At 42.4% G+C, this 26,521-nt stretch overlaps 1 protein-coding gene across 1 annotated transcript in view; it reads left to right on the plus strand.

Annotated features, from left to right (window-relative positions):
• Positions 1 to 3,888: 3,888 nt before the first annotated feature.
• Positions 3,889 to 26,521, plus strand: part of ADAMTS12 (ADAM metallopeptidase with thrombospondin type 1 motif 12) — a 177,879-nt gene continuing 155,246 nt past the window's right edge. Inside the window, exons 1-2 of the mRNA XM_063295767.1 lie at positions 3,889 to 4,131; positions 7,437 to 7,798. Coding sequence (XP_063151837.1) covers positions 4,005 to 4,131; positions 7,437 to 7,798 — 489 coding nt within the window. The 5' untranslated portion in view covers positions 3,889 to 4,004. The remainder of the gene's footprint in view (positions 4,132 to 7,436; positions 7,799 to 26,521) is intronic.

The following is a 26,521-nucleotide window of genomic DNA, read 5'->3' on the forward strand; positions in this document are numbered from 1 at the left end:
AAATCACCCACTAAGTTTCTAGGGCTGAGGGTGAACTTGAACCTTCATCTTCCTGGGGCCTGTCCAGCACCTTAACTGCTACACCACACTGGGTCTGTTTAGCCTCGAGAAAAGAAACCAAGAGGCGATATACTAAAACTAAGTGTCCTGGGAGTATGGCAGTAAGAAACTAGAGTAAACAAATAAATAAAAATAAGCCCCTGACTCCAATCGGAGAGAATATATGTAGCTCAGGGTTGAACCATGGAGCTCTTGGTGCTCTCTAAGGTGGTTTGTTTGCATGACAAAAAGTCCTTAACCTCACAATACATGGATAGACTCACCATGGTTTCATTTGGGAAACTATTAGATTTAGATTTTAAATTTAGATTTTTTTTATCCCGCCTTTATTTTTATAAGTAACTCAAGGCGACGAACATATTGGTCGCACTTATGGATGATCTCTGGCGGGAGCGGGATGGTGGCAGTGCATCCATCCTTGCTCTTCTTGCTCTCTCAGAGGCTTTTGATATCATCGACCATGGTATCCTTTTGGGGCAGCTCAGGGAGTTAGGGGTGGGCGGCTTGGTTTTGTGCTGGTTCACCTCCTTCCTCCAGGGCTGGTCCCAGTCGGTGGGGATAGTGGGGGAGAGATCCAACCCTCAACCCCTCCATTGTGGGGTGCCGCAGGGTTTGGTTCTCTCTCCTCTCCTATTCGAAATCTACATGAAACCGCTGGGCGAGATCATCCCTCACCATGGGATGAGGTATCATCAGTATGCTGATGATACTCAACTGTATATCTCCATCCCGGGTGAAGTAAGTGATGCCATGACTGCCCTCTCCAGGTGCCTGGAGGCTGTGGGGGCCTGGATGGGGAACAACAGGCTTCAGCTGAACCCTGGTAAGACGGAGTGGCTGTGGGTTAAGGGCTCTTCCATATCTGGGACTTTGTCATCTTTGGCTCTGGATGGGGTTGCACTGCCCCAGACAGACCTGGTGCATAACTTGGGGATCCTCTTGGACTCACGGCTCCTGCTCAAAGAGCAGGTGGCAGCCGTGGCCAGGAGGGCCTTTGTGCAGCTTTGTGTTGTGCGCCAGCTATGCCCCTTCCTGGATCCGGAAGCCCTTCAAACGGTCACTCATGCCCTTGTTATCTTCCATATTGACTACTGCAGTGCGCTCTACATGGGGCTACCTTTGAAGTGTATCCAGAAGCTTCAGCTGGTCCAAAATGCAGCCACACGGGCTATTTGTGGTGCCCCTAGAAGGGCGCAAGGGACGCGGTGGCGCTGCGGGTTAAACCGCTGAGCTGCCGATTGGAAGGTTGGCGGTTCGAAACCGCGTGGCGGGGTGAGCTCCCGTTGCTAGTCCCAGCTCCTGCTCACCTAGCAGTTCGAAAACATGCAAATGTGAGTAGATCAATAGGTACCGCTTCGGCGGGCAGGTAACGGCGTTCCGTGTCGTCATGCTGGCCACATGACCACGAACGGGTCCTTACGGACAACGCCGGCTCCAAGGCTTAGAAACGGAGATGAGCACCGCCCCCTAGAGTCGGACACGACTGGACTTTACGTCAAGGGAAACCTTTACCTTTACCTAGAAGGGCGCACATAACACCTTTGCTACGCGAGCTGCACTGGGTACCAGTTTGCTTGTGGGTCCAATTCAAGGTGCCGGTTATCACCTTTAAAGCCCTACATGGCATGGGGCTGGGTTACCTGAGGGACCGCCTCTTCCCCGTTACATCTACCCATCCCACCCAATCTTGCAGAGAGGGCATGCTGAGGATCCCGTCAGTAAGAGAATTCCATCTGGTGGGGTCCAGGAGGTGGGCCTTCTCTGCAGTAGCACCCGCCCTTTGGAACATCTTGCCCCCGGAGGCGAGGCTAGCCCCATCGCTCCTGGCCTTTCGGAGAGACTTGAAGACCTGGCTCTGCCAGCTGGCCTGGGGCGGGGATGAGAGGAGTCATGCCGGGGGTTGGCTAGTGCCTTGAAGTACCCCTTCCATGGGAAGACTGAATGAGATACAGCCATCTGGATTTTATTTTTATTTATATTATTAATAATATGTAATTTTATAATGTATTTTATATATTTATTGTTTTACTGAGTATTTTATTGTACACCGCCCAGAGTCCCTCCGGTGGGAGGAGATGGGCGGTGACAAATTTGATAAATAAATAAATACCAAATACTTCTTTCTCCTCCTATTTTCCACACAACAACAGCCCTGTAAGATGGGTTGGGCTGAGAGAGAGGGATTGGCCCAAGGTCACCCAGCCGGCTTTCATGCCCAAGGCGGGACTAGAACTCTCCTACTGTGCCTGATTGGCTCTTGGGCTGAGAGTGACTGGCCCAAGGTCACCCAGCCGGCTTTCATGCCTAAGGCGGGACTAGAACTCTCCTACTATGCCTGATTGGCTCTTGGGCTGAGAGAGAGGGACTGGCCCAAGGTCACCCAGCCGGCTTTCATGCCTAAGGCGGGACTAGAACTCTCCTACTATGCCTGATTGGCTCTTGGGCTGAGAGAGAGGGACTGGCCTAAGGTCACCCAGCCAGCTTTCATGCCTAAGGCGGGGCTAGAACTCACCATCTCCCGGTTTCTAGCCTGGTACCTTAACCACTAGACCAAACTGGCTCTCTTAGACCAAGCCAAATCCAAAAATGCTAGGGAATCCCTGGAAGCTTGGCATTCAGACAAATCAGCCATCAGTGGCTACATATTGATAAACAACATTTACACACCATTCAAAAAGAGACAATAAAAAACCTAGGAAGGAAACAAAAAGACTACAACACCTCCCGTCCAGCAGCTCATATTCAGATAAGCAGGAATCAGCATCAGACAAACAATCAGGCAGAAACAATACAGGTAGTCCTTGTTTAGTGACCAACTTGTTTGGCAACCATTTACAGTTACGACAGTGATGAAGAAGTAACTTTGTGACCAATCCTTGTATTTACAACCTGTGCAGGTTGGTGAAGCAAAGGAAAAGTGAAGTAAGAGCATAAGCACAGCTGCGGTTTCACTTAGTGACTGCTTCGCTTCACGAATGAGTTGCTGGCGCCAACTGTGGTTGCTCAACGAGGACTACCTGTACTCTAATGAAGGAACTACCAAGGAGGAAACTCCCCCCACCCAAACTGGCAGGGTAAGCTACTGCATATAAATGGCCAGCAAACTCCACCCTCACTCACCCTGATGATATTATCTAGTTGGGTAATGAAATGTCTGCAAGTAAACAGGGAGCACCAAGAAGTCCAAAGTCCATGACTTTTTCAGAGTACAAGGCACAGAATAAATAACTTAAGTTAAAGGAAGGCAAATTGTGGTAAATGTCAGGAAAAATATCCTAGCAGGAACAGCAGTTTGGCAATGGAATCTGTCACCCGTTACAGAGGCTGGTTTGATATTCGTTCTGGGTACTTTAAGGTCGATTCCTGCCCAGAAGAAACTCAGTGGCCCTTCTAACTCTGAGTTTCTGTGATGCTTCAGAGTCTAGTCAGGAAAAAAACATTCCCTAGAATACTGTTTCTCAACCTCAGCAAGTTTAAGATGTGTGGACTTCAATTCCCAGAATTCCCCAGCTGGCCTAGCTGGCTGGGGAATTCTGGGAGTTGAAGTCCACACATCTTAAACTTGCTGAGGTTGAGAAACACTGCCCTAGAAGATAAGATGAGAGAGGTTCGTGGATTTGTGTTTTTTTTGCTTTTTTTGTTCCAACACCACTGCATTCTGCCACATGTGTGTGAAAAGGGACTCCCTCTGAGCTGCCAGCTAGGCCCTCCTTCTCCCCCGAAATCAGACACCAAGGCTTCTAATCACTCCCTCTGCCAGAAAAAAAAGTGTCTCTGTCCTTCCTCTTTAAGAAGAGTTTCTTTTTCTCTCCCTCCCTTTTTCCTTGGAGCCTTAATTTTCACCGTCCTTGGCCATGCAGTGTGACTGGGGTTTCCCCCCCACCCCTACTATTTAGGCACTTTTAAATGAAGAAACGACCGTTTCAGTTTCCTGCAACTAAAACATGTCATGTATCCAGAGAAACTGGGTTGTAAACTTTTCGTTTTGGGTTCACCTCCTTAATGCCCAGGCGTTTTGCTATGCTAGAAATCCTCTACCCGGGAGATTTGTCTTTCCAGACAAGAAGCAAGGTCAGTAGCTTTTTGTTTTGTTTTGTTTCAAAATTACGGTAGTTGTATATAGCGGAGGAAAATGGGGCATCTTTCGTCCACATTCCTGCACTCTGGATCTTATATTTATAAAGCAAGGGAGCCATGATCAAGTAAGTCGATAAAGTTTCTTCTGTGCAATGCCTCTAACCTCTTCGATAGTTGTGGCTTTATTGTTTATGACATCTAACATTTTTTTCCCTTTGAAGCATTTACTGCCCACAGCAGCTCCCCAAGTGCACACGGAACCATTGTAAAATGTAAATGGCAGAGGCAATCACAAACTTTCCCCTCCCACAAAATTCGGGGTTTGTTGAAGCTGCAATTATTATTACACAACCTCCTTGCAGCCAGTTAACTTGTGACCTTGTCGCTTCCAAGTTGATGTTACGAAAGGTGAAATGCTCACAATGACCGTTCTCCCTAGAAGAATCAGCTCTGCTGAGTGGGATTTTGGACAACTCTGTTTTTCTGGTTGCAGTTTTCTAAACTCTAACCCGTTTGAGCACAGTTTATTCACCAGTCATTATAAAAAACAAAACAAAACTCAGCAGTATTAGACTTTCAAGGAAAAAATAATAATGAAGAAAAGGGCTTTGTCTTCCAAATTCAGCTCCAAGAAACAGTTTATTATTACAATGTCTATGAATTGCACAAATCCAGCAGAGCTGCATGAGGGCTGCTTATTGTTCACAGCCATTTTGCATGAACAAGGAACTGTTTTGACGTTCGAGGCCCCACTTGCAAGTCCTGGGACTGGCATTTAACTACTGATCTGGTAGTTGATATTTTCACAGCTGTTACTTGTACAATTTTAACAGCATGTTTGACAGTTGGCTGCTTTGGGATGGGTTCCGGGGCACAATGTTGCAAACTGCAGTGGTTCTGATTCTATTAAGAGACAGCTGAAAATATTGCTGGGGACATTTTGTTCCATTTCTTGAGTTTTGCAGTACCTTAATGATCCAGTTTGTTGCCCATGATTTTGAACAGTTGCAACATTGAAGCGCAGGTGAAACCATCTGGAGGTTTGGCACAAAGAAGCATCAGTAAGGGGCCAAAGAAGGCAGGGAAAATCCTGCTTCGGTGTCTGGTAGTTGTTCTGGAGTAGATAAAACAAGATAAGACATGACGGAGAGCCAGAGATCTATCGCTATGGACAATGATGTACAATAGGTCACCAATGGGCATGCGCTCTCTAAAAGCACCAACTGTGCAGATGGGAAATGCTCCTGGATGCTCTGTCAGTGTTGCTATTATATTAGCCCGGCAACTTTCACTCATGTGTTCTTCAACTCCCAGAATTCTCAGCCATGAACATGCTGGCTGGAGAATTGTGGGGTGTGCCAAAGTTGAGAAACACCATGTTATATTCTTAGAAAGAAATGTTTCCCAATCTTGGCAGTTCAGGTGGGGTCAGTGGCCTGAATTGCACTTTACCAGTTTTAGCTTGTTTGCCTAGCGCAGCCTTAGCTAGAGAAAGCAGACTCCATATAGTTTGAACTACAGACAGATTATGGTGCTCTACCTGAGCTCTTGAAACAAGGTTCAGACCATTCGGTTGCCTCAGAATGCGGCAGCTAGAAGGCTTGAGGAATTTAGGTGTAGATCCTATTGTAGAAGCTAATCTATATCTAGCTTATTCCAACTTTCACCAACCTGCTGCCTTCCAGGTGGGTTGGGACTGAAATTGCCAGAATTCCCAAGTAGGGTGGCATGCTACTGGCTGGGAATGTTGGCAGTTGCAGTCCCAACATGCTTGAAAGTCTGCATTAACTTCTGGGCTATACCTAGAAGGCTGGAGATCACCATTATAACCAACATCTGGATCTGCATTTGCAACTGGAAGGTATCAGATAAGGGAATGATGCTCAAAATAGTTCCTAGGGAGGGAGGAGAAAAGCATATCTCCATCCATCCAACTACACACATGCACAATACAAACATATATACCTATTGGATCAGTTCCTAATCTGCTATTAATGCATGAAGCATGCTCCTTATTAGCTTCAGAAGAGCCATAATCATACAGATTGAGGACTTGGTATATCCCTCATGGCTGATTTCAACATTTATTTGAAGTTGGACTAGATGTAAGAAAGGTGGAAGGAGAAATTATTCCTCCATTTCTTCCAGTTTGGATAGTCAGTTCTCAAAGAAGATGATTTAAGAATACTGTATCACAGCTATAAAAAAAAAAGGGGGGGGTGCTGACTGATTGACATTTCTTTGATTAGCATCAACTATTCATCTTTGAGCTGAATTCTGCCCCTGGTGATTTCATGGACAACAATAAGGCATGCCTTTTCCTGGAATATTTGTTTTTACTTCTCAGACTAGTTCTGGAATTTCACAGTAGCCTCCCATTGAAATACTAATCAAATAGATCCTGATTAACTTACTGAGATCATCCATGGTCAACTAGGTGCTACCTCTTGCTAGAAACATAGCATCAACTACATAAGAGACAAATATAACACAAGGTTAAATACTGTATATGCAAAGAATAATTTCAGATGGAATTCATCACAACAAAATGGGTTGATGGGGACAAGCTGAACCTCATGGGGTTGTCATGAGAGTATTTTATTTATATATTTCTTCTACTAAAGGTATCTGTTATTTACATTGCCCTTTAGGAAATGTAGAAAATAAAATAGTACAAGAATTCATAATGCCAATTAAAAAATCATTAAAGTAGAAAATAAAACACACAAGCTATTACAAAGCTTGGTTTGTCCTTCAGATATGTTGGCTAGAAATTCTGGAAGCTGTAGCCCTAATGTTATCTGGAGGACTTCAGGATGAGGCTAGCTGGCCTTAAGGAGTGAAATATCTCTAAGGGATGAATTCCAGAGAATTGAAGAAACAGTACTAAAACTGAAACATAAAAAACTAATCATTATAATAATGTTAATTATAACCATAATAGATTAAGAGTTTCTGAAAGTGTTGGACATTTAAGAGCAACAACAATCTTGCTTCACACTTACATGATCTCCCTTAGGAACCTCCATATGGCTATTTTTAGGAACACTAAGGGAAAGATTTCACTTACCACAGACCAGCTGAAATCAGGTCATAATTAATTTAAGGGCCATTTATTTCAGTGGATATATTCTAAGCAGGAAATAAACACAATGTCTCAAATGAGCTTCAATGGTTAGAACTGAGACTTTGAATCTGGTAGGGAGTAATGGAATGTTATATACTATAAATGTAATGAACTCTAATGTTAATAGTGATGTTTTTTAAAAAGCTAAGTTTGGACCCTTTTTCTTCCCTAGATCAATTTGTTAAAACGTTGCAAGACTACCAAGTGGTTAGCCCAGAAAGAGTTGGTGCAGATGGACATTTTCTTTCCTACCATTTACATCACCATACTTCAAACTTCAGAGGGAAAAGAGACTCCAGGAGAAGGGACAGTAAAGTATATTATAAAATTAGGCACAGAAAGAAGGATCTCTTCTTCAGCTTAACTCTTCACCAAGAATTACTGTCCAATAATTACGTTCTGGAAAAACGCTATGGCAACTATCTTGATGCTAAGGTCATACCAAGTGTAGACACGTCATGTCACCTTCTTGGGACGGTCATGGATTCTGATTCCAGGAATGGAAAGGCAGTGATCAGTACTTGCAATGGGCTAGTAAGTGACTGAGTTATTTTGAAATCTTTATCACCCTTTGTAATTGTAAATGGAAGATAGTCTTAAACTAGCCCAACATCAGGAAGTGTGCATAAAAAAGAAAATAATTTTAAATTTATCAAAATAGCATTATAGGATTAGCTACCTAGTAGAGTGTACATACAAATGGATTTTGTAGGAAAGTTTCACCTTGAGGCCAGCTTAAACTCCTCCTACCTTCTACCACAAAAATTGTGCAAGAATTTGAACAATCATGTGGTCCATGATGGTTATCGTCTTAGGATTCTTTCACTTTAGGGGCTGATAAACATCTATAGAGCCAGTTTGGTGTAGTGGTTAAGGCATCAGGCTAGAAACTGGGAGACCGTGAGTTCTAGTCCTGCCTTAGGCACAAAGCCAGCTGGGTGACCTTGGGCCAGTCACTTTCACTCAGCCCTAGGAAGGAGGCAATGGCATACCACTTCTGAAAAACCTTGCCAAGAAAGCTGCAGGGACTTGTCCAGGCAGTCTCTGAGAATCAGACAAGACTGAACAGATTAAAAAAAAAAGCCATTTTTAGAATTTGGAGAATGGGTGCTTTCATAAAATAGTTGTTATAGAAAGGTCACTTTTAGAGAAAGTGGTAACCTACCATGGCTTAGATTTCATTTTCTGTCCTTTTCTTCTTTTCTTTCCTCATGTACAAGAACTGTGGTTCAGGGACTGCTGTGGAGCTGCTGACCCCTATTTTTGCAGCTTCTGGAGATGTTAGCCCTTCAAGGGAGGCATGTTTAGAAAACAGGGGTCATCAGGAGTTTAGGTTTAGAGCAGGGTTTCTCAGTGTGGAACCCTAGGGTTCTGTGAGAGGTCACTAGGGGTTTCTTGGGAGATCATGATTTATTTAAAAAATTATGTCAAATTTGGGCAACTTCACATTGAAGAGGTAAGTTTCATTCTTTATTTTTAGTTTAAGAACACTGTTCATGCATATATATAGGTCTACCCATGAAACAAATACAATAATTATGTTACTTCTGGCCTATATTTGAGCCTGAATGTACAGGGGTTCCCCGAGGCCTGAAAAATATTTCAAGGGTTCCTCCAGGGTCAAAAGGTTGAAAAAGGCTGGTTTAGGGTATCGTGTCAGAATATTGAATCGTATCTTGTACATGTATCGTAACAGAATATTGAAAGCCTGTCAAAACTACTCTCTGCTTCAACAGATATCTAACACAATCAAGATGGAGTTGCGCTGAGTTTCTCTCTCACACTTTCTACTTTCACAGGACTCAAATCTTTTTTCTGTAACAGCTGGGCATTCCCTTCCTCCTTCTCTGAGCCAAACCCACATTCTATCACTGGGATCCATTCCAGCCACAATTACTGAAAATCCATGATTTCTGTTCTTTTAAGACAGGAAATGTGAAAAAGTTGCAGAAGACCAAATAGGCTTCACCTCAAAATCCCAAGAAAAAACAAGAGAGAAATCATGCTTTATTCAGTCATTGGACTCAGTCATATGCACTGTGGTGCTCAAGGAAGCTTGTGACCCTTGCTGACCCTGCTATAACCTGCTGTCCCTCTCTGTCCCCTCCAGATATTTTGGGCTATATCTTCAAACATAGCAATTGTAGTAGTCACTATAGGCATAGGCATCTGGAGGAAACCATAATAATATGTGCATCATGATGTCATCATGCAAATTGCATACTTCATGTCATTTCTGCAATGATGTCATTACAGACATGATGTCCCCCACAGATGCCCATGATTAAGGGTTTGCAGCCCCAACATATCTAGGGGCTGTCAGATTTGGGGAAATCTGCTCTGTTTTAACATTGAATATCAAGGGTCCTTTTTTGTCCATGCATTCACTTTGATTGTAGAGATACCTCTAGACAATTTGGGTTTTTATCACCATGGTAACCTGATCTATACGCTCAGAAAAGTTGAGACACGTCTTCTGTGGCAGGAAAAGAAAGACTGAATTTCTCTTGAATTTTCAAAACAAGGGTTTCAGATTGGCCCAAAGCCAACCAGAATATCTGGTATGTGGAGAAAGGTTTGAGTTTTGACTTAGTCCCTAATCAGAAAAAGAGACAGGGCGTAGTGAGTTGGCAGGCAGCTGCCGCCTGCAGAATTCCAGCCCAAAGTATGTTCTTGATGCCTGTCTACAGATTAAACAAAGCCAATGTAAACATTTGAGAGTATTTCCCTCCCCTTTCACTCCCACCACATTAGAGAGGAATGAAAAGGCTTTGCTTCCCTGCTGGTCTGTAAAATCTCCTGGTCTGTAAAATCCCCTGGAGCTATGTTCAAAAGCATACTTGAAAAGAGGGCCTGATACGGATGGAAACGTCTGTCTTGTTAGCTCTGCCCATGCAACTGTCATAAAAAGTATCTGGAGAAAACCTTTAAATAAGAGTGTCAAAGAGTTCGGTATCACACATTGCCAACAAAAGAGGCAAGGATCGAAGTGCAATGGGAAAGACAGCCCTGCCCAGTCTGGGGCGCTCCAGATGTGCTGGACTACCATTCCCATAATCTTCAAAATAGTTGGAGAACGATGGCATAAGATTTATTCTACACGCACTGCCGCATAATACCTTCTGCTACATTCACAGATACTGAACCACCAGGCACTTATTCCTGTCTTCTGTTGGCAACACAGCCTTAAAGTTTTCAAAGGCATTCCGAATAAAGCTGAAGTTTTTAAATTTACAACCCAAATGTTTTAAGGGAACAATATATGCATGGTTTCCTTGCAATCTTCTTTCTACATTTAATTTCTCTTTGTGCCCACAATAAATCTACTGTTTCTTAACTTTGCTGTTTCTCCTATGTGCATGTCAGTCACAAGTCTGACACAGAGAGAAGTCTAAACCTACAGCCTACAGCATCCTGCAAATATCTGAACTATATATACATATGCATACGCACGCACACACTTTGATTTACAACAGTGTATTTTAAAATGGCTTGCAAGACTAATTGAAAACAAAATCTAACACATAAAACATAGATTGTATATGGATCGTTAAAAAAAAATACATACTAGATTTCAAATTTGTCCTCCTTTCCAGCCCTTGAATTCCTGCCTGGCCCAGAACCATTGCTGTTAATTCCAGATTATGAAGTCTGTTTGTAATACTTCGGTTGTTTGGAAAACAAACTCTCTACATGCTCGAGGACACTCTTGCTACATTAATGAATTCCCATCAGGTATTCTACTGGGCAATAGGACCTGTACACTTTTAAAGTATTTGGTTTGCTAATTTAACAAATCCACAGTTCTAAGACTTCAGTGATTGCCATGTTTCTGTTTCTGTTTTTCACAGTGGTAAATGATATTTAAGAAATGTTTCCCATAGAGCAAGATAGTGGTGGTTTGTGTGGTATGAAAGAGGTTAATTTAGCCTTGATTATTGAAGGGATAATCAGTAAGGGACTGTTTCCTAGGTAATCCTTGCTTTCTGGGCTAAATATTTACAAGCATCTCCTACCCACTTTTTCATTCTCTGTAGACTTTTAAAAGTTCTGTTGAATGGGGAAGCAAAACCTGCCCCACTAGGCCTTCGGTCCTAGACCTACTTCTGAGACTTGGAGGCCTGGGAAGAAACCTTGAATGCAATGAGATGGATTACTGTAGAAACTTGGCTAGGACCAAGGCAAACACAATGCTGGATCTCACACGGTGGTATTGTTGTGAAAGGTGATGTTTCCTTTTAAAAGCTAATCATTTTCCACAGTCACAGGTGGATAAACCCTGGAAGTGAGACAGAGGCAAGGGCAAAGCTCACATTCTCTATCTGTCCTTAGAAATTTCTGATCATGAAAACGAACGATTCCACTCCCCCTTGCAACCAAGTACAAAAAGAATATTGTTTTGATTTTGTGTGCCACAGAACGTTTGCAACAACACAGCTCTTTTCTTTGGAAACTACCTTCCCCTGGAGGTGAGAGTTACTTTTTGAGTGAACTAGGTCAGTCCCAGTTCACAGCGGATATCTTGCCAATGCAACACTCCCATCAGGTTCCCCCACTGTCACCCAACAACTTTGGAGCTATAAGCTATATTAGTAAGGAAGAATTTATTTGGCTGTTAGCAGTTACTCTGGGTTATCATGCCCTTGAACAACAACAAGGTTTTCCAGTTGAAGGTGCAGTTTTGGTAGTTGGGTGAGATAATCCTCCATGAACACCTAATGTCGTAACAGGGGCTTGTAACTGCAAGCAATTCTGATTTATCCTAGTGCAGGGCAATACCATGTCAAGGCAAGGAATTCTGCATTAGGAATGCCAACATCTTACTGCATTATGCTTGGAGGTGTGGCCTGTTTTCTCGTTGGAGGGGGTTCTTGGCTCACTCCCCCTTCCAATTCCTGGGATTCCACTGTAGCAGTGTGGCAGCCCGATTTGATAAAAAAGACCCAGTGTAGAATTGTTGGCGTGCTAGCATTAAGAGTTTGGAAGGCAACTGAGTCTGCAATCATAGAAACGTGGGGAGATGCTAGAAACTGATCTCTTTTATTGTTAATGTGGGGAAAGGAGCATGTATCAATTGAAGAGAATGTGGAACGAAGAGAATGAATCCAAGGAACGTGTTTTTAGGACACAGTTCTGAGATGGTGGAATAGGGCATTCAGTTACTTGCTGGCAAGTGAGCACTGTTCGTTGACCATTCTCTGTGCTCAGATGTTAACCCCCAAAAAGTGCTATTTGGATAGTGGTCCTCTGTGAGGCCTAGACTCAAAAAGTCCATGCTGGCTGTCCTGGTGGCCCAATCAATCTAATAATAGTCCAACCAGTCCACATCAGTCTGAAGCATGCTTTAAATTAGACTCAGAGGGATGGAAAGATGGAAAAGTTGGTCACCTGGGAGAATCCATCATAGCTGCCACCTTGCTGATTAATTCTCTCAGCAGCAACTTTTTTTGTTTTTCCAAGAATAGTTCCAGTTTTTCAATGAGGAGTTTCGCCAGGATAATGGAATTCCTGGATGTGATGGAAAAATCATCATTGCAATCTCTAAGTGCAATTTAGAGCAATTTTATTAGAAAAATTGATCCCATTTACCACAAGCATTCTGTAAGACTTGCTGGCAATGCTTAGCTTAGATACAGGTCAGTCAAGCCATTTGCTCAATAAGAAAGAGATGAAAATAACATGAAGGTGAACTTCAGGTTTTAAAGAGCTATTAACTTCAACAAGTTCATGAATTCTAATCTTTATGGCAGTTTTGGAGTTCTACCAAGGACTCCATAATGAAAACTGATCTGGGACTTCATTAAAATTTATTATCACGTTTGCAGGTCACATTTGTGAGCATACATGTTGGCACCTGCTTATTTCTCCCAGGAATAGAAACAACTAACAACAGCTGGTATTGTGGTTTTATTAAATGATGTGAACTTATTTATTTGGAGAAGAACCAGACAGTTAAAGAAAGTATAGTTTGTTTACATTTTGTTCTCTGTGTTATTCCTCTTCAAACAAACAAGAGTTCTTAGTTTCCATTAACTGCTAAATAAAACATGCTGTGCTGTCACTAATGGTGCTTACCCACTGGAAGGTATGCCTGGGATTATTTGGCCACAGGATGTTGTCTTTAGGCTTGATTGTCATTGGTGTGGAACCTGAGGTATCTACCAGTTTTCCTGTTCCACTTTTTTTTAACAGTACATTAAAAAAAATTAAAGCAAAGTAAGGAAAGCATGTAGAGCAGTGTTTCTCAACCTTGTCAACTTTAAGATGGGTGGACTTCAACTCCCAGAATTCCCTAGCCAGCCAAGAATTCTAGGAGTTGAAGTCCACCCATCTTAAAGTTGTCACGGTTGAGAAACACTGATATGGAGCATGGCTTCTGGAATTCTTTCCCACCCCTTAATAATAGCTGTTACTGCAGGTCACATGACAGGAAGGAACCATGGAGGACATGACAACCGTCTGAGCAGCTGCCCAGTTGCCTCTCCCATCAGGGAAAATTTGTTCTGGATTTTTTTTTCTCCATGGTCCCCAGCCTGATCCAGGCCATTTTTGAAATAAATCTTTCTTTTGCCAATTATAGCACAGTTGAATCCATTCCATTCTGCTTTGGGGAAGTTATTCTGCTGGTGGACAGACAAATTTTGATGTGCTGGAAAGAATGAAAAGGAACCTGGCATGTTGCAAAGCAAGTGCCAGCCTCCAGCATTGTTTCATTTCCATGAGTGACTCTGGGGCCCTATGTGGATATCAAAGGCCAGGTAGCTTAGTGACAGATCCTATGTACTGTACTGTAGTCCTTTCATTTTAGCACAGGATAACCAAGTGTTTTTAGATGGCACATGAAAAAGCTGAGTGAGGTCAGCTAGCTAAGTGGAAGAGCACTGGTGCTGCTTGATACCAAATGAACTGTCAGCCTTACTAGGTAGACCAGACAGGAAACACAACCAGCTGAGCTAATGCTACTTTATTGTAAAGCTACAGTACTTTAACAGAATCTTGCAAGTCTGAAAGTACAACTCTCCCACCATCACCTTTTCAGCCCAATAACTTAGGGAGGGTCCCTCCTGAGCCTCTTGCCCTGCCTACTATCCAGCTGTGGGCTATGCTCTCTCTTATCTGACCGTTCTCTAGGCAGCATTTCTTGGCCCATCCTCTTTCCCACGTACCATTACATGAACCTACTTCTCTCCAGGCTACTCTGTGCTTCTTGGAGAATTTGTGACTCATATTATTTGTTAATTGCTCCTTTTAATGTTCGGAGGGACGCGGTGGCGCTGCGGGTTAAACCGCTGAGCCGTCGATCGGAAGGTCGGCGGTTCGAAACCGCGCGGCGGGGTGAGCTCCCGTTGCTCGTCCCAGCTTCTGCACACCAAGCAGTTCGAAAACATGCAAATGTGAGTAGATTAATTGGTACCGCTTCGGCGGGAAGGTAACGGCGTTCCGTGAGTCATGCTGGCCACATGACCCGGAAGTGTCTATGACAACGCCGGCTCCAAGGCTTAGAAACGGAGATGAGCACCGCCCCCTAGAGTCGGATTCGACTGGACTTTACGTCAAGGGAAACCTTTACCTTTTTACCTTTTAATGTTACGCATCAAGGATTGATCCTGGAAAATTTGCATGCAAAATAATCTGCTTTATCAATGAGTTATAATCATTGCCAGCTCAACTGCCAACTGAGAAATTTGGTGATCTTCTTTGCGCATGGATTCTAACCTGGCTTTATGTCATTTCTGTACATTGTTTCAAGATTTCTCTGGTTTAAGAATAAATGAAATTAGTTATTAAGAAAAAGAGCCTCACTACCAAATGTGGAACAATTAGCCAAGTCATAGTAGCCTTGGATGCTGCTGCTATATAAATGCAGAGAATTTAGGAGTAACCTAATCTAAATGATAACCATGAATGCTTGGCCTGTAAAAGCTGTGTCTTTTACAGGCCAAATGGAAAATACTTTATTTTCATGCTGGTGTTCTCCCTTTCTTTAGCTGCACAGTTCTGGAAATACTATCCTTAGGGCTTAGCTTACACACATGGAATGAACATGCTTGGCATGAAAATTACTGAGCAAAGCCTAAAAGCTGCAGGGCCTGGGGACTGGAAGCATAAGTATTTATTGTGAACCACCCAGAGTCCCTTCTTGTGGGGGAGATGGGCGGTGATAAATTTGATAAATAAATAAATAAATAAATAAGTAGCAAGATCTTCCTCTGTGGCTTTCGATGGGTAGAGAGAGAGTGCCCCCAAGACAGTCTCCTTGCCATTAAAGTTAATTCCCAATTATGGAGCCTTTGGCACATCAGTCTACAGCAGTATATCCCAAACTCATCAACGTTAAGATGCATGGACTTCAACTCCTAGAATTCTCCAGCCAGCAGGGGAATTCTGGGAGCAGAAGCCCACATATTCTAAAGTTGCCAAGGTTGGGAAACATTGCTCTAGATCAGTGTTTCTCAAACTTGGCAACTTTAAGATGTGTGGACTTCAACTCCCAGCCTGGCTGGGTAATTCTGGGATTTGAAGTCCACACATCTTAAACTTGCTGAGGTTGAGAAACACTGATCTAGATAAACACAATTTTCCTGCCAGCAATTCTGTTGGCTGCCAAATCTGAATCTGTATCTGCATCTGCCAATGTTTCCAAAATACCAAAATATATTTTTTACATTTCTTCTCTAACTCTGCATGTTTGCCTTGGTAACAGGACAAGGGTCCTGATTGATCAGAACTGAGAGTGGAGGCCTTGAGATTGCCCATCAATAAGTACCTACACAACAGGCTGATTTTTTTTTCCTGACTGGCATTCGATTAACCTCCTGCTGATAAACATGTTCCACCAACAGAACAGGAGAAATTTCATATACTTTTGTCCATAAAGTTTGTTCCGGAGCTCTACAGAATAGAAAGAATAAAGCAGAGCAAAACCTTTGTGTATAATCAGAGGTTTACTTACCCAACAGTGAGTAGTATTTATTTACTAAATCCATAAAATCTCTGGGTGGCGTACAATATTAAAAACAGAACAGCAAAACAAGGGGAAAAATATACTCTGGAAGAGAAATATTCAAACTGACATATAAAATCCTAGGGGAGGCTTTCTGCTGTCTATAACCTAAAGCCTAGGGAAACAGACGGGTTTTCAAAGACTTTTCAAACACAGTCAGAGCAGTATTTTGTGTAAGGATACGTGGACCAGCAGATGTCCATGAATCTTCTTTTCTCCTGTCCTTTGTGATGAAAGGTCCCCTGTGCAAGCACCGAGTCATGTCTGACCCTTTGGGGGGAGGCTGCTTTCGCGACGTTTTCTCGGCAGACTATAGAGCCACGTGGTTTACCATTACCTTCCCCAGTCTCACCTTCCCCAGCAAGCTGGGCACTCATTTTACCGACCTCGGAAGGATGGAAGGCTGAGTTGACCTGAGCCGGCTACCTGAGAATCCAGCTTCTGCTGGGATCAAACTCAGGTCGCGGGGAGAGTTTTGGTTGCAATACTGCTGCCTACCACTCTGCGCCACACGAGGCTGTCCTTTAGTGTTGTGCAAATTTGTTGTTTATTCATTTAGTCGCTTCCGACTCTTCGTGACTTCATGGACCAGCCCACGCCAGAGCTTCCTGTCGGTCGTCAACACCCCCAGCTCCCCCAGGGACGAGTCCGTCACCTCTAGAATATCATCCATCCACCTTGCCCTTGGTCGGCCCCTCTTCCTTTTGCCCTCCACTCTCCCGAGCATCAGCATCTTCTCCAGGGTGTCCTGTCTTCTCATTATGTGGCCAAAGTATTTCAGTTTTGCCTTTAATATCATTCCCTCAAGTGAGCAGTCTGGCTTTATTTCCTGGAGGATGGACTGGTTTGATCTTCGTGCAGTCCAAGGCACTCTCAGAATTTTCCTCCAACACCACAGTTCAAAAGCATCGATCTTCCTTCGCTCAGCCTTCCTTATGGTCCAGCTCTCGCAGCCATATGTTACTATGGGGAACACCATTGCTTTAACTATGCGGGCCTTTGTTGTCAGTGTGATGTCTCTGCTCTTAACTATTTTATCGAGATTTGTCATTGCTCTTCTCCCAAGGATTAAGCGTCTTCTGATTTCCTGACTGCAGTCAGCATCTGCAGTAATCTTCGCACCTAGGAATACAAAGTCTTTCACTGCTTCTACATTTTCTCCCTCTATTTGCCAGTTATCAATCAAGCTGGTTGCCATAATCTTGGTTTTTTTGAGGTTTAGCTGCAAACCAGCTTTTGCACTTTCTTCTTTCACCTTCATCATAAGGCTCCTCAGTTCCTCTTCGCTTTCAGCCATCAGTTGTGCAAATACTTGTCCTTTTATTCAGAAATCCATGTATCTCAAGCAATGTGGAACTTAAAAGTTAATTGCAGATCTTTAAAACAGGTTGCAGAGCTCTCAATGGAGGGTCCTTTCAAGCACAATTTTGTGCAAGGGGGGCATTTTTAAGGGGTGTTGGCTTTTCGTCAGGGTGAAAGGGCTCACCCCCTTCTTCCCAGTGCTGCAACGTCCCCTCCCCCCAATTCTCCTACTTCTATCATCCTTTAAAACAGTTTCCGAAGAAGCTTAATTTCACTGGGGGCCGCAGGATCACTTTTGTGTGTGTGTCTTCACAACTCCCAGGATTTCCACTTAGTGCGGATAAAGGCCAGGTGTGTCAGGAATTCTGTGAGCTACTACAATGCACTCTAGATGGGGTTACTACAGGTAGTCCTCGCTTAATGACCACAATTAGGACCTGAATTTTGGTTGCTAAACAAAATGGTCATTAAGCGAATCCAACCTGATTTTATGACCTTTTTTGTGGCAGTTGTTAAGCAAATCACCACAGTAATTAAGTGAACCATGTGGTCATTAAGTGAATGATGCAGTTCCCAATTGATTTTGCTTGCTGGAAGCTGGCTAGGAAGGTTGAAAATGGCAATCACATGACTTCAGAACATTGTGACAGTTGTAAATGCAAACCAGTTGCCAAATGCCCAAATCGTGATGATATGACTGCAGGGATGCTGTGATGGTCATAAGTGTGAGGACCGGTCGCATGTTGGTTTTTTTCAGCACCGTCGTAAGTCCAAACCATCACTAAACGAATGGTTGTTAAGTGAGGTCTACCTGTACTTGGAGGCTTCAGCTTGTCCAGAATGTGGCAAGGACTTATGGGTAACCCCTATGGTAAGCAGCATTGTTTTTCAGTAGAGTTTGAGGTGCAATTCAAGATGCTGGTGTCCTGTGATTGACTTGCATCTTTCAATTAACACCTGGACACCTGCTTAGACAAGCCAGCTGTTCCTATTTACTCTTGCGAGCTGTGAGATAACAAACTTCCAGCTCTAACCCCAATCAGATAATTATTTCCCTCTTTTGTCATAGCAGGCGCCCAGGGCCTGCTAGACACTTAATCCTCATTAATATCTAATCCTCCTTTGCTGATGCCTAAACTGAGCAACTCTGGGGGTGGAGGAGGAGGAAAGAAGGATCGCAGGGCTATAAAACCCACCCAACGAAAGCAACCCCTTTGTGAGTCATGTTCTGGAAACCCTCCCCATTGTTTGGGCTCACCCGGCTGTTTGGGGTCGTATCCTCCTGATGCTGTAAGAATGTTTGGGGGCAATTTCTTAATAAAACTTTTTCAAGATTTATTACCGTCCTGGTGTCTCCCTTAGTGTTCTCGTTCTTTGGTATCTGTCGTGCAAATTCTAAATTAAGTATCGACGCACAGATTAAAGGCAACAGCTGGTTACCACTGAGAGAGCCGTTCATAGCAGAGGACCTGGGGTCTGCTGGTCCTATCCAATAAGCAATGTCATCTGGTAAGACCAAGGAAGGGGGCCTCCTCTAGACAGCATCCCCACAGAGATCCAAATGGCCTAACCCTGCTTTCCTTTCAGTGTGTCTCAGAGACTTGGCTCTTCCCCAGACTCTAGGCTAGGTGAGGGATGCAAGGTCTTCTCTGAGGGTTTTTAGTGGATGTTTGTTCCACCATCTTCCTTTTCTGTTTGTGCTGGATATTGTAAACCTTTATTTTTAATTCTGTACACTGCCCAGAGTAGTATATTCTTATAGTGCAGTGTTTCTCAACCTCAGCAATTTTAAGATGTGTGGACTTCAACTCCCAGAATTCCCCAGCCAGCATGTTTAAATCATATTTGTTTGTTTTAAATGTAGGCCATCTATTACCACCATCTTTATTTTGCATTTCCTGGGGCAAATATAGAAGTTGCTTCAGTAAGCATGCTTTGATCCCTTCCAGGAAAATTTTGCAGAGGATGCCTTTCTTTTTAAGACTGTCATGGACAGGAATGTGAGCAGTGGGCATGGGTAGTGGCTCAAGATCAAAACAAAAAGGTGGGGAAGGATATGGATAAGACTTTGAGGGAGCAAAGCTTTGGTGGTGGGGTGCAATGAGTCATTGGTCAAAACTTTTTTTTTAAAAAAAGTTACAGCGTAGTCAAATGATGCCTTCCAGCTCACCATTCTTGATTTTAAAAAATGTGTTGTTTTCCTGTCTTGCCTGTGACTTTCAAGATGCATTTCAATGACTCCTCCAGAAAGCAGGATGCCATGGTAGAGCACAGGATTAATTCCATTTGCCTCTGACCAGCTAGCCTTGCCATCACCTCTTAACCTATGCAATACCACCTCTTTTTCTCTATATCTCAGTAGAGAGATATAGAGAATTGTATTTTTGGGTGGTGGGGCAGAGGAGGAATATAGCTTGAATGTGGTAACAAATAAGTGGCAGGGGGAGGAAAGGTGCCCATTTGCCCCATTTAGAGCTGGCTGGAAAGATCAGAAGTTACAAAAGTTCAGCTTTGGCTGATAATCTACTTCCTGGAGGACACAGAGCTTGCATTAATGATGCCTGAACTGGTAGCTTCAAAGACTGGTTATTGCAATGTATTCCTTATACTGTGGCTCTTGAAGGTGGTTTAGAAACTGCAGATGGGCCAGAATCCTGCGGCTGGAAGATGCACTAACTCAGTGCATTAATTCCAATTAAAGCATCCCAGACAGATGGTTGCCAGCCTGTGCTTGAACATATCGTGATCTCCCTTAGTCACCCATTTTCCTATCAAAGTGCTCTCACTCTTAGGATGTATTTTCTAGCATTCAGTTGGAATCTGCCTCCTGTAACCAAAAATCATTTTCCCATATCCTGCACTCCCATATCCTGCAAGGAGTTACAGAGAACACCTTGGCCTTTCACGTGACACCTTTTCAAGTATATGAAAAGTGCTGTTATATTGCTTGCCTCTTAGTTTTCATTTCTCAGACATCTAAACATCCCCACTTTCTTCTGTCTCTCTATAGGATTTAGTTTCTACTCTCCTCTTCATTCTCATCATCCTTCTCCAAGTCTCTTCCAGGTTTTGTGAATCCTTCTTAAAGTGTGACTCCCCAAGAGCTAAATGAAATACATAAGGGAGTGGTCTGACCAATGCAGAATAAGGTGGAACTATTATTTGCTGTGATTTAGAATGTGAACTTCTATTGAGGCACCCTAAAATTACATTTGCTTTTTTGTAGGCACATCAAGCAGATGACTCATGTTTAGTTTGGAATCAGCTGTTATTTGAAGATCTTTTCACAAGTAATATTACTAAGCCATGTATCCTCAATCTATATTTGTTTGTGTATTTCGGATTAGGGTAAAAGTAATAGAATGAAGTTCAACAGAAATTATTGGAAAGTTACTCCATTCATTTCTGTTAAGTTTTGTTCAGCCAATTTTTCTAACCTATTGAATGATCCTTCCTATCCTATCCTATCCTGTCCTATCCTAATTTTGTGTCATATACAGATTGGCTAAGCATTCCTTCCGACTCCTCATCAAAGCCATTAATAAAAATATTTAAGGCTACAACACCCAGGACTGAATCTTCTGCCATCCATTTGAATGCTCATTCCAGTTTGATGAGAGACCAACGATGCTCTTTGAGAATAATTTTTAAGCCACCTATATACCCACTTATGTATCATGTCATCCAGCTGTACAGGTGTATGGACGTAGCCTTGAAAACGGAATGCAAGGGCACCAACTTAGCCTGGAAAGAGAAGAGTGAGTGAGAAAGAAACTCAAGATTGCCTTGATTCTCTTAGTATTGAGGAAGTGGGGAGAAAGTCTGTCAGGCTTTCAAGGGCTTTCAAAATTCTGTTATTATACCACATCATAAAGTAGAGTTTCAGTAGTCCTTGTGAGGTCTGCTTCCTGACCTGGCCTTTCTGTTTATGCAATGCATGATGAAGATAAGAAATGTCCTAACAGCCAGGAACCATGCTGAGACAAGGAATAGGTCTCTAGTGTTTTATTACTGCTACATAACAGAGAATCCTAACAAACTGAAGAAGCGTGGGAAAAACCCAGACATATAAACCCCAAAGACTAAGGCGGGCCCGATCTGTGTCTCTTTGAATGGCCACCTAATTCCTCAGTACTACGCATGCGCTTTACAGGCTGGATGGGAGCCCCCTGCTCGCCATCCTTACTCATGACAAGAAATTTAGTAAGTTGTCATGAACCCAAGGTGAAAAACAAGCAACAGAGAATGTCATTTCCTGCCACTTAGCAAATATCTAGCAAGTGTTGGCTTTTAGCAATTTGTCAAACCAGCCCAGCATGGTTCTTTCTAGCTGTATCTCTCATAGATCTCTGCAGAAAACTTTGCCAAGATTTATTCTTTCATTAGAAATATTAGAGCTTGGGCCTGAGGTTTTGTTCATGGCAGCTCAGTTCTTACTGCTGAGTGGGATCTATGCACATGGGTTGCCCTTGAACTGCTATTATTACAAAATATGCAATAGTTAATGTGGGAGAGTTGGCCTTCTGAAGCAAGATTCTTGAGGAGGAAGACACTATAGTGTTGAGGCAAACAGTTATTGATACTTTTTCTTACAACTGGGGCTGACAACTGCAAATTTTTGGTTGCCCTTGAAAACCTAAAATGGGAATATAAACTTATATCTCTAAAGATATGCATCATTCACACATGCTCATAAAGGGATCCAGAATTTTCTGCAATAAATTCTTCAGGGGCAAACCTAGATCTGTCTGTTGCAATGTGTAGAAATTCTCTTGGTACTGAACAGCTGAGTGCTGGAATGGTCTCATTCAGCTCTCCATCTCTACTCAATATCATTTTGGGGGACTATCAAGCATATAAACTAAGAAATGTTGCTGGATCACAGTATTAGCATTCAGAATTCTTTCTGCCAAAAGTGAAGCACTGCTGTTTTGACAGCTACTGCGTACCTGAATGACAGGCCAAATATTTCAGTTAACACATAAGTTTGGATCCAAAAACAAAGTGTGCCTCAACCAGACCTTGGGTCTACAGCTGTAATTTCCAGCAATGTCAATTCCACTTCAGTTCCTATCAGTTCTAATTTAGCGATATATATATATATAACAATCAGACAGATTAAACTATCCACCACATCTGATAGGAAGTGAAACTCTTCAAAGTCTCAAAATCTGAAATATTTCCAGTGATCAGTGCTCTGTAGAGTACTTCCAGACAAGAACTTTAGTATTGAATTGCTGTGTCTCGTTTATGGAATTTTTACAATAGATCCAGACTTCATCTTACATTTGGAACTCACCAGTGTTTTCCTATTGCTTCCTTTGATTTTTTTTTTTTGAGGGGGGGAAGTAACAGAAAGAAAATTCATTATGGAAGGAAAGATGAAATAGCTGCCCAGTGCCTTTTGACCAATGCCTTTTGAGTAATGTTTGAGTTCCTGGAAGCACATTTAAACTTTTTATACTTAGTGAAAAATTTTTGGAGGTAGATTGTTCAACCAATGTAATTTTGAGAAGCTGGATCCAGGAGCTGGTCTGCAGTGAAAAGATGCCTCATGATTGGACGATCCTAAAGATCCTAAGTGTGCTATGAGTGAATGAGCCATTATGTGTGTTGCACCTTAGTTTATGAAATCTTTAAACTTTTCTCTAGAAATGCTTTGAATGCATGCATGACATCAACAAATAAAATATTGCCATGAGTGGAAGAAAGGATGTCAGTGTCAGATTATTTCTTAATGGCTGGGCTTAAATGTTATGCTGAATGATAAGTAGTTTGTTGTTTTGACTTTGTTGGAAGTATGAATCCAGCTCTTACCTTTTGCAAACCATGATTAATGGCTTAGCCATATAAATTACATTATTGTGGCTTCTGAACAGGTCATGATGTGTGAACCCAGTCATAGTCTTTGGGTCTCCTTCCCCCCTTTCTGCAAACACTGCCTTTCTGAATTTTTTCTTTTGTAAAGCAGGGCACTCTGGATCTATTTGGGAATAAGCTAAGTAAGAGGCAGACTTAACACACAGCAGCTAATACTAGAGTATGATCATGCTAGGGAAGCAACTTCCTAACAATTTAGTTTATTCTTATTGTATTTTTACTGCCAAGGAGAGGAATGACCCAGAATCCAAAATAATTTGACTGGCTTTAGGTAGTAAATGTTTGCTTCTCCACTCCAAGCAAATACTGTGGACCAATCCTTCATCCCATTTATGGTTTTGAGGCTCTGAAAATAATTTGTGTAGTTCACTCTCATGCAGCCTAGTACCCTCCAGCACGTTGGACTTCAACCAGGTTGGGGAAAGCTAGTAGATGAAATGCTCAGTTAAAGCTCCTGGGCCTTAAAAGATAGAGAAGGAATGGTTCCTCTTTATCTTTGTGGCAAGTCTTGTATAAGACCGAAGGTCAGCCGTGTGAAGGTGCTTATAAAAATTTAAGGCATGAAACAACAGCCCAAAGAATCCTTCCTCCAGTTTTTGAAGGCTCAGGGACCAATGACAGGGACAGCATAATTTTTCCCAGCAACTGAAGCAGATAAAACACAAACCTGTGGGAAAGCAATGAAAGCGTGCCTGTGCTAAGGAAAGGAATCTGTTTACAAGCATCAGTCTAGTCTTTCACAGCCATTTATGCAGATCAAGAGACTGATGCATGAAGTGACGTTGTTAGCCACAGTGCATAAGAGATCCTCCTAAGCATCACAGTGGAAATGGCAGATACATTCAGCATTACAGCACCAAGTGATTTGTCACCACTGTTCTTCATACAAATGGCCCAAGACTTTCAGCTAGCAAGAGTGTTGCATAGCCTCCCTGTCCTTTTCTTATTCTTCTTTCAAAATTAAGGTATAATCCCATTAATCCAGGGATATCTCTAAAGGAGCTATTGGTTTTATGGCTACCACCAAACTCATTCCTAAGGTAGAAATTCTTTTGTTCTTTTTTCCTAAGGTAGAGTGATTAGGTTGAATGTTGGGGAAAGTAAAGAACAGCATAGTCACTCTGTAAACATTAAAACAAGGGACTCAGATTAGCTTTTATTCATAACTTAAAATGGGCTGTAAACAAGGTCTCTTAATATTTCAGCATATCTCTAGGCTGTCAGCTCCTGTCTTCCCTGGAACTAAACATATATTCATAAATCTGTCACTCCGACAGATTACATTTCCCAGCCTAGAATGCCAAGCTTCTCTCATACCTACCCACACCTTCAAATCTCTCTCTTCAACTGCCCTTGTGATCAGGAATGATAAATTAGAAGGGGGGGTATGTTATCCTGCTTTGATAGTTAGATAGTTCTAACACACAATCACCATCACAAGCATTAACATGTTGTATAAAGAGTAACAAACAAATCAGATTAATTCAGAATTAGATTCCTTTGCCAAGCAAAAGTCTCATTCCACTCAGAACTCCTTCTCCCTATTTTTTTTCCTGAGTTTTCCTTGCGTATATATAGGTAGTCCTCATTTAGCGGCTGCCTTGTTTAGTGACCAAGAAGCTATTGGTTTTATGGCTACCACCAAACTCATTCCTAAGGTAGAAGTTCTTCTGTTCTTTTTTTCTTGAATCTGTAAGTCTTCCTCTTTCTGCACAGAATTTGTGAGTGTGGTAGGAATTCAGGGGATAGCCAATCATTTTGTACCATGTTTAATATTGCTTTAGGTCAAAAGCAATAATATGGTGCATATCTTGAAAGAACTGATCAGACATAGGCGCTGAGGAATGTAAGTTTAATAAATCTCTGCTTCTTCCAAAAGTTGAATTGAAACTGGATCAGATATTTTAGTGGGTGCCAGGAGAAAGTATCTGCTGCTTATGTGTGTTTTGCCTGGATAATGCCCAGCCGGTGTGTTTTATGTAGGGGATTTGATACCCAGTCCAAATCTTTGCAATTTGTCAAGGAAACCAACAGCTCCTGTATAATTGGAAGGATTCCAACCTATAACTGTATTTTGAGACTAATTCACCTGTCTGCACTGCCACAAGACATTCTCAGGTTTGACATTTGGGCAGATTTCAGAACTGTGGGAGCTCTGAAACAGCAGACCTCTGCCTGCAGCTCTCCTTTATGATCTTAAAGCAATACGTAATCTATGCTATAGCTGCTAGAATGCCAGTGTTGGGGTTTCGGTTAAGGGTTCTTGACATTCCTAAAGCTGTTTTGTTTCTGTCTCAGTTGCCAAATGGTATAGGTTTAGAAAAAATCATTTAAGGGTGTAGGAACTCAGCCAATTATGGTCCAAATCCCCTGCGTCTCCTTAAGCTAGAAATGCTGAGGGCTAATTTCTGAAGTTCTTTCTACATTCTTTGCACTGGGTCTCACTCCCCATTAGTTTGATATAATTTGGGTCTAATCTGGCAGCATCATAAAGTACTTGCAAAACACTGAAAACTGTTTACATTATAAAAGATTACCCTCACTTTTTATGGCTTTGTAAAGATGTTTCAAGTCTATAGTTATGCAATTATGCTATTTATCTTGGGCAAAGGTACCACGTCTGGGCACCATTCTCTTGGTTCATTGATCATTTCAATCCCTCCGTATTGGATCGTCTTCTCTAGCTGCTGCTTTGACTTTAGGGTAGCAGGTCTGAAATTATGCTTGCTTTATGGTCTGGTCCATGAAGTCACGAAGAGTCAGAAGCGACTAAACGAATAAACAACAACAACATGGTCTGCAGAAGAACTCCTTTTTAAATTTTATCTTTATTGGAGGAATCTATAAGTTTTCTGTTTCCTTGTGAGATTCTATAGAGCAGTGTTTCTCAACCTTAGCAACTTTGAAACATGTGGACTTCAACTCCCAGAATTCCTCAGCCAGCCATGCTGGCTGGGGAATTCTGGGAGTTGAAGTCCACACATCTTAATATCCTAGGCCTTGGCGATGTAAATTGTTGCTTCCAGGAACTACAGTAGTCTTTTGGAAACGAGGCAGGCTCTGGAAGTCTT

Source organism: Candoia aspera, chromosome 2 (genome assembly GCF_035149785.1).
Source record: "Candoia aspera isolate rCanAsp1 chromosome 2, rCanAsp1.hap2, whole genome shotgun sequence".
Lineage (NCBI taxonomy): Eukaryota > Metazoa > Chordata > Lepidosauria > Squamata > Boidae > Candoia > Candoia aspera.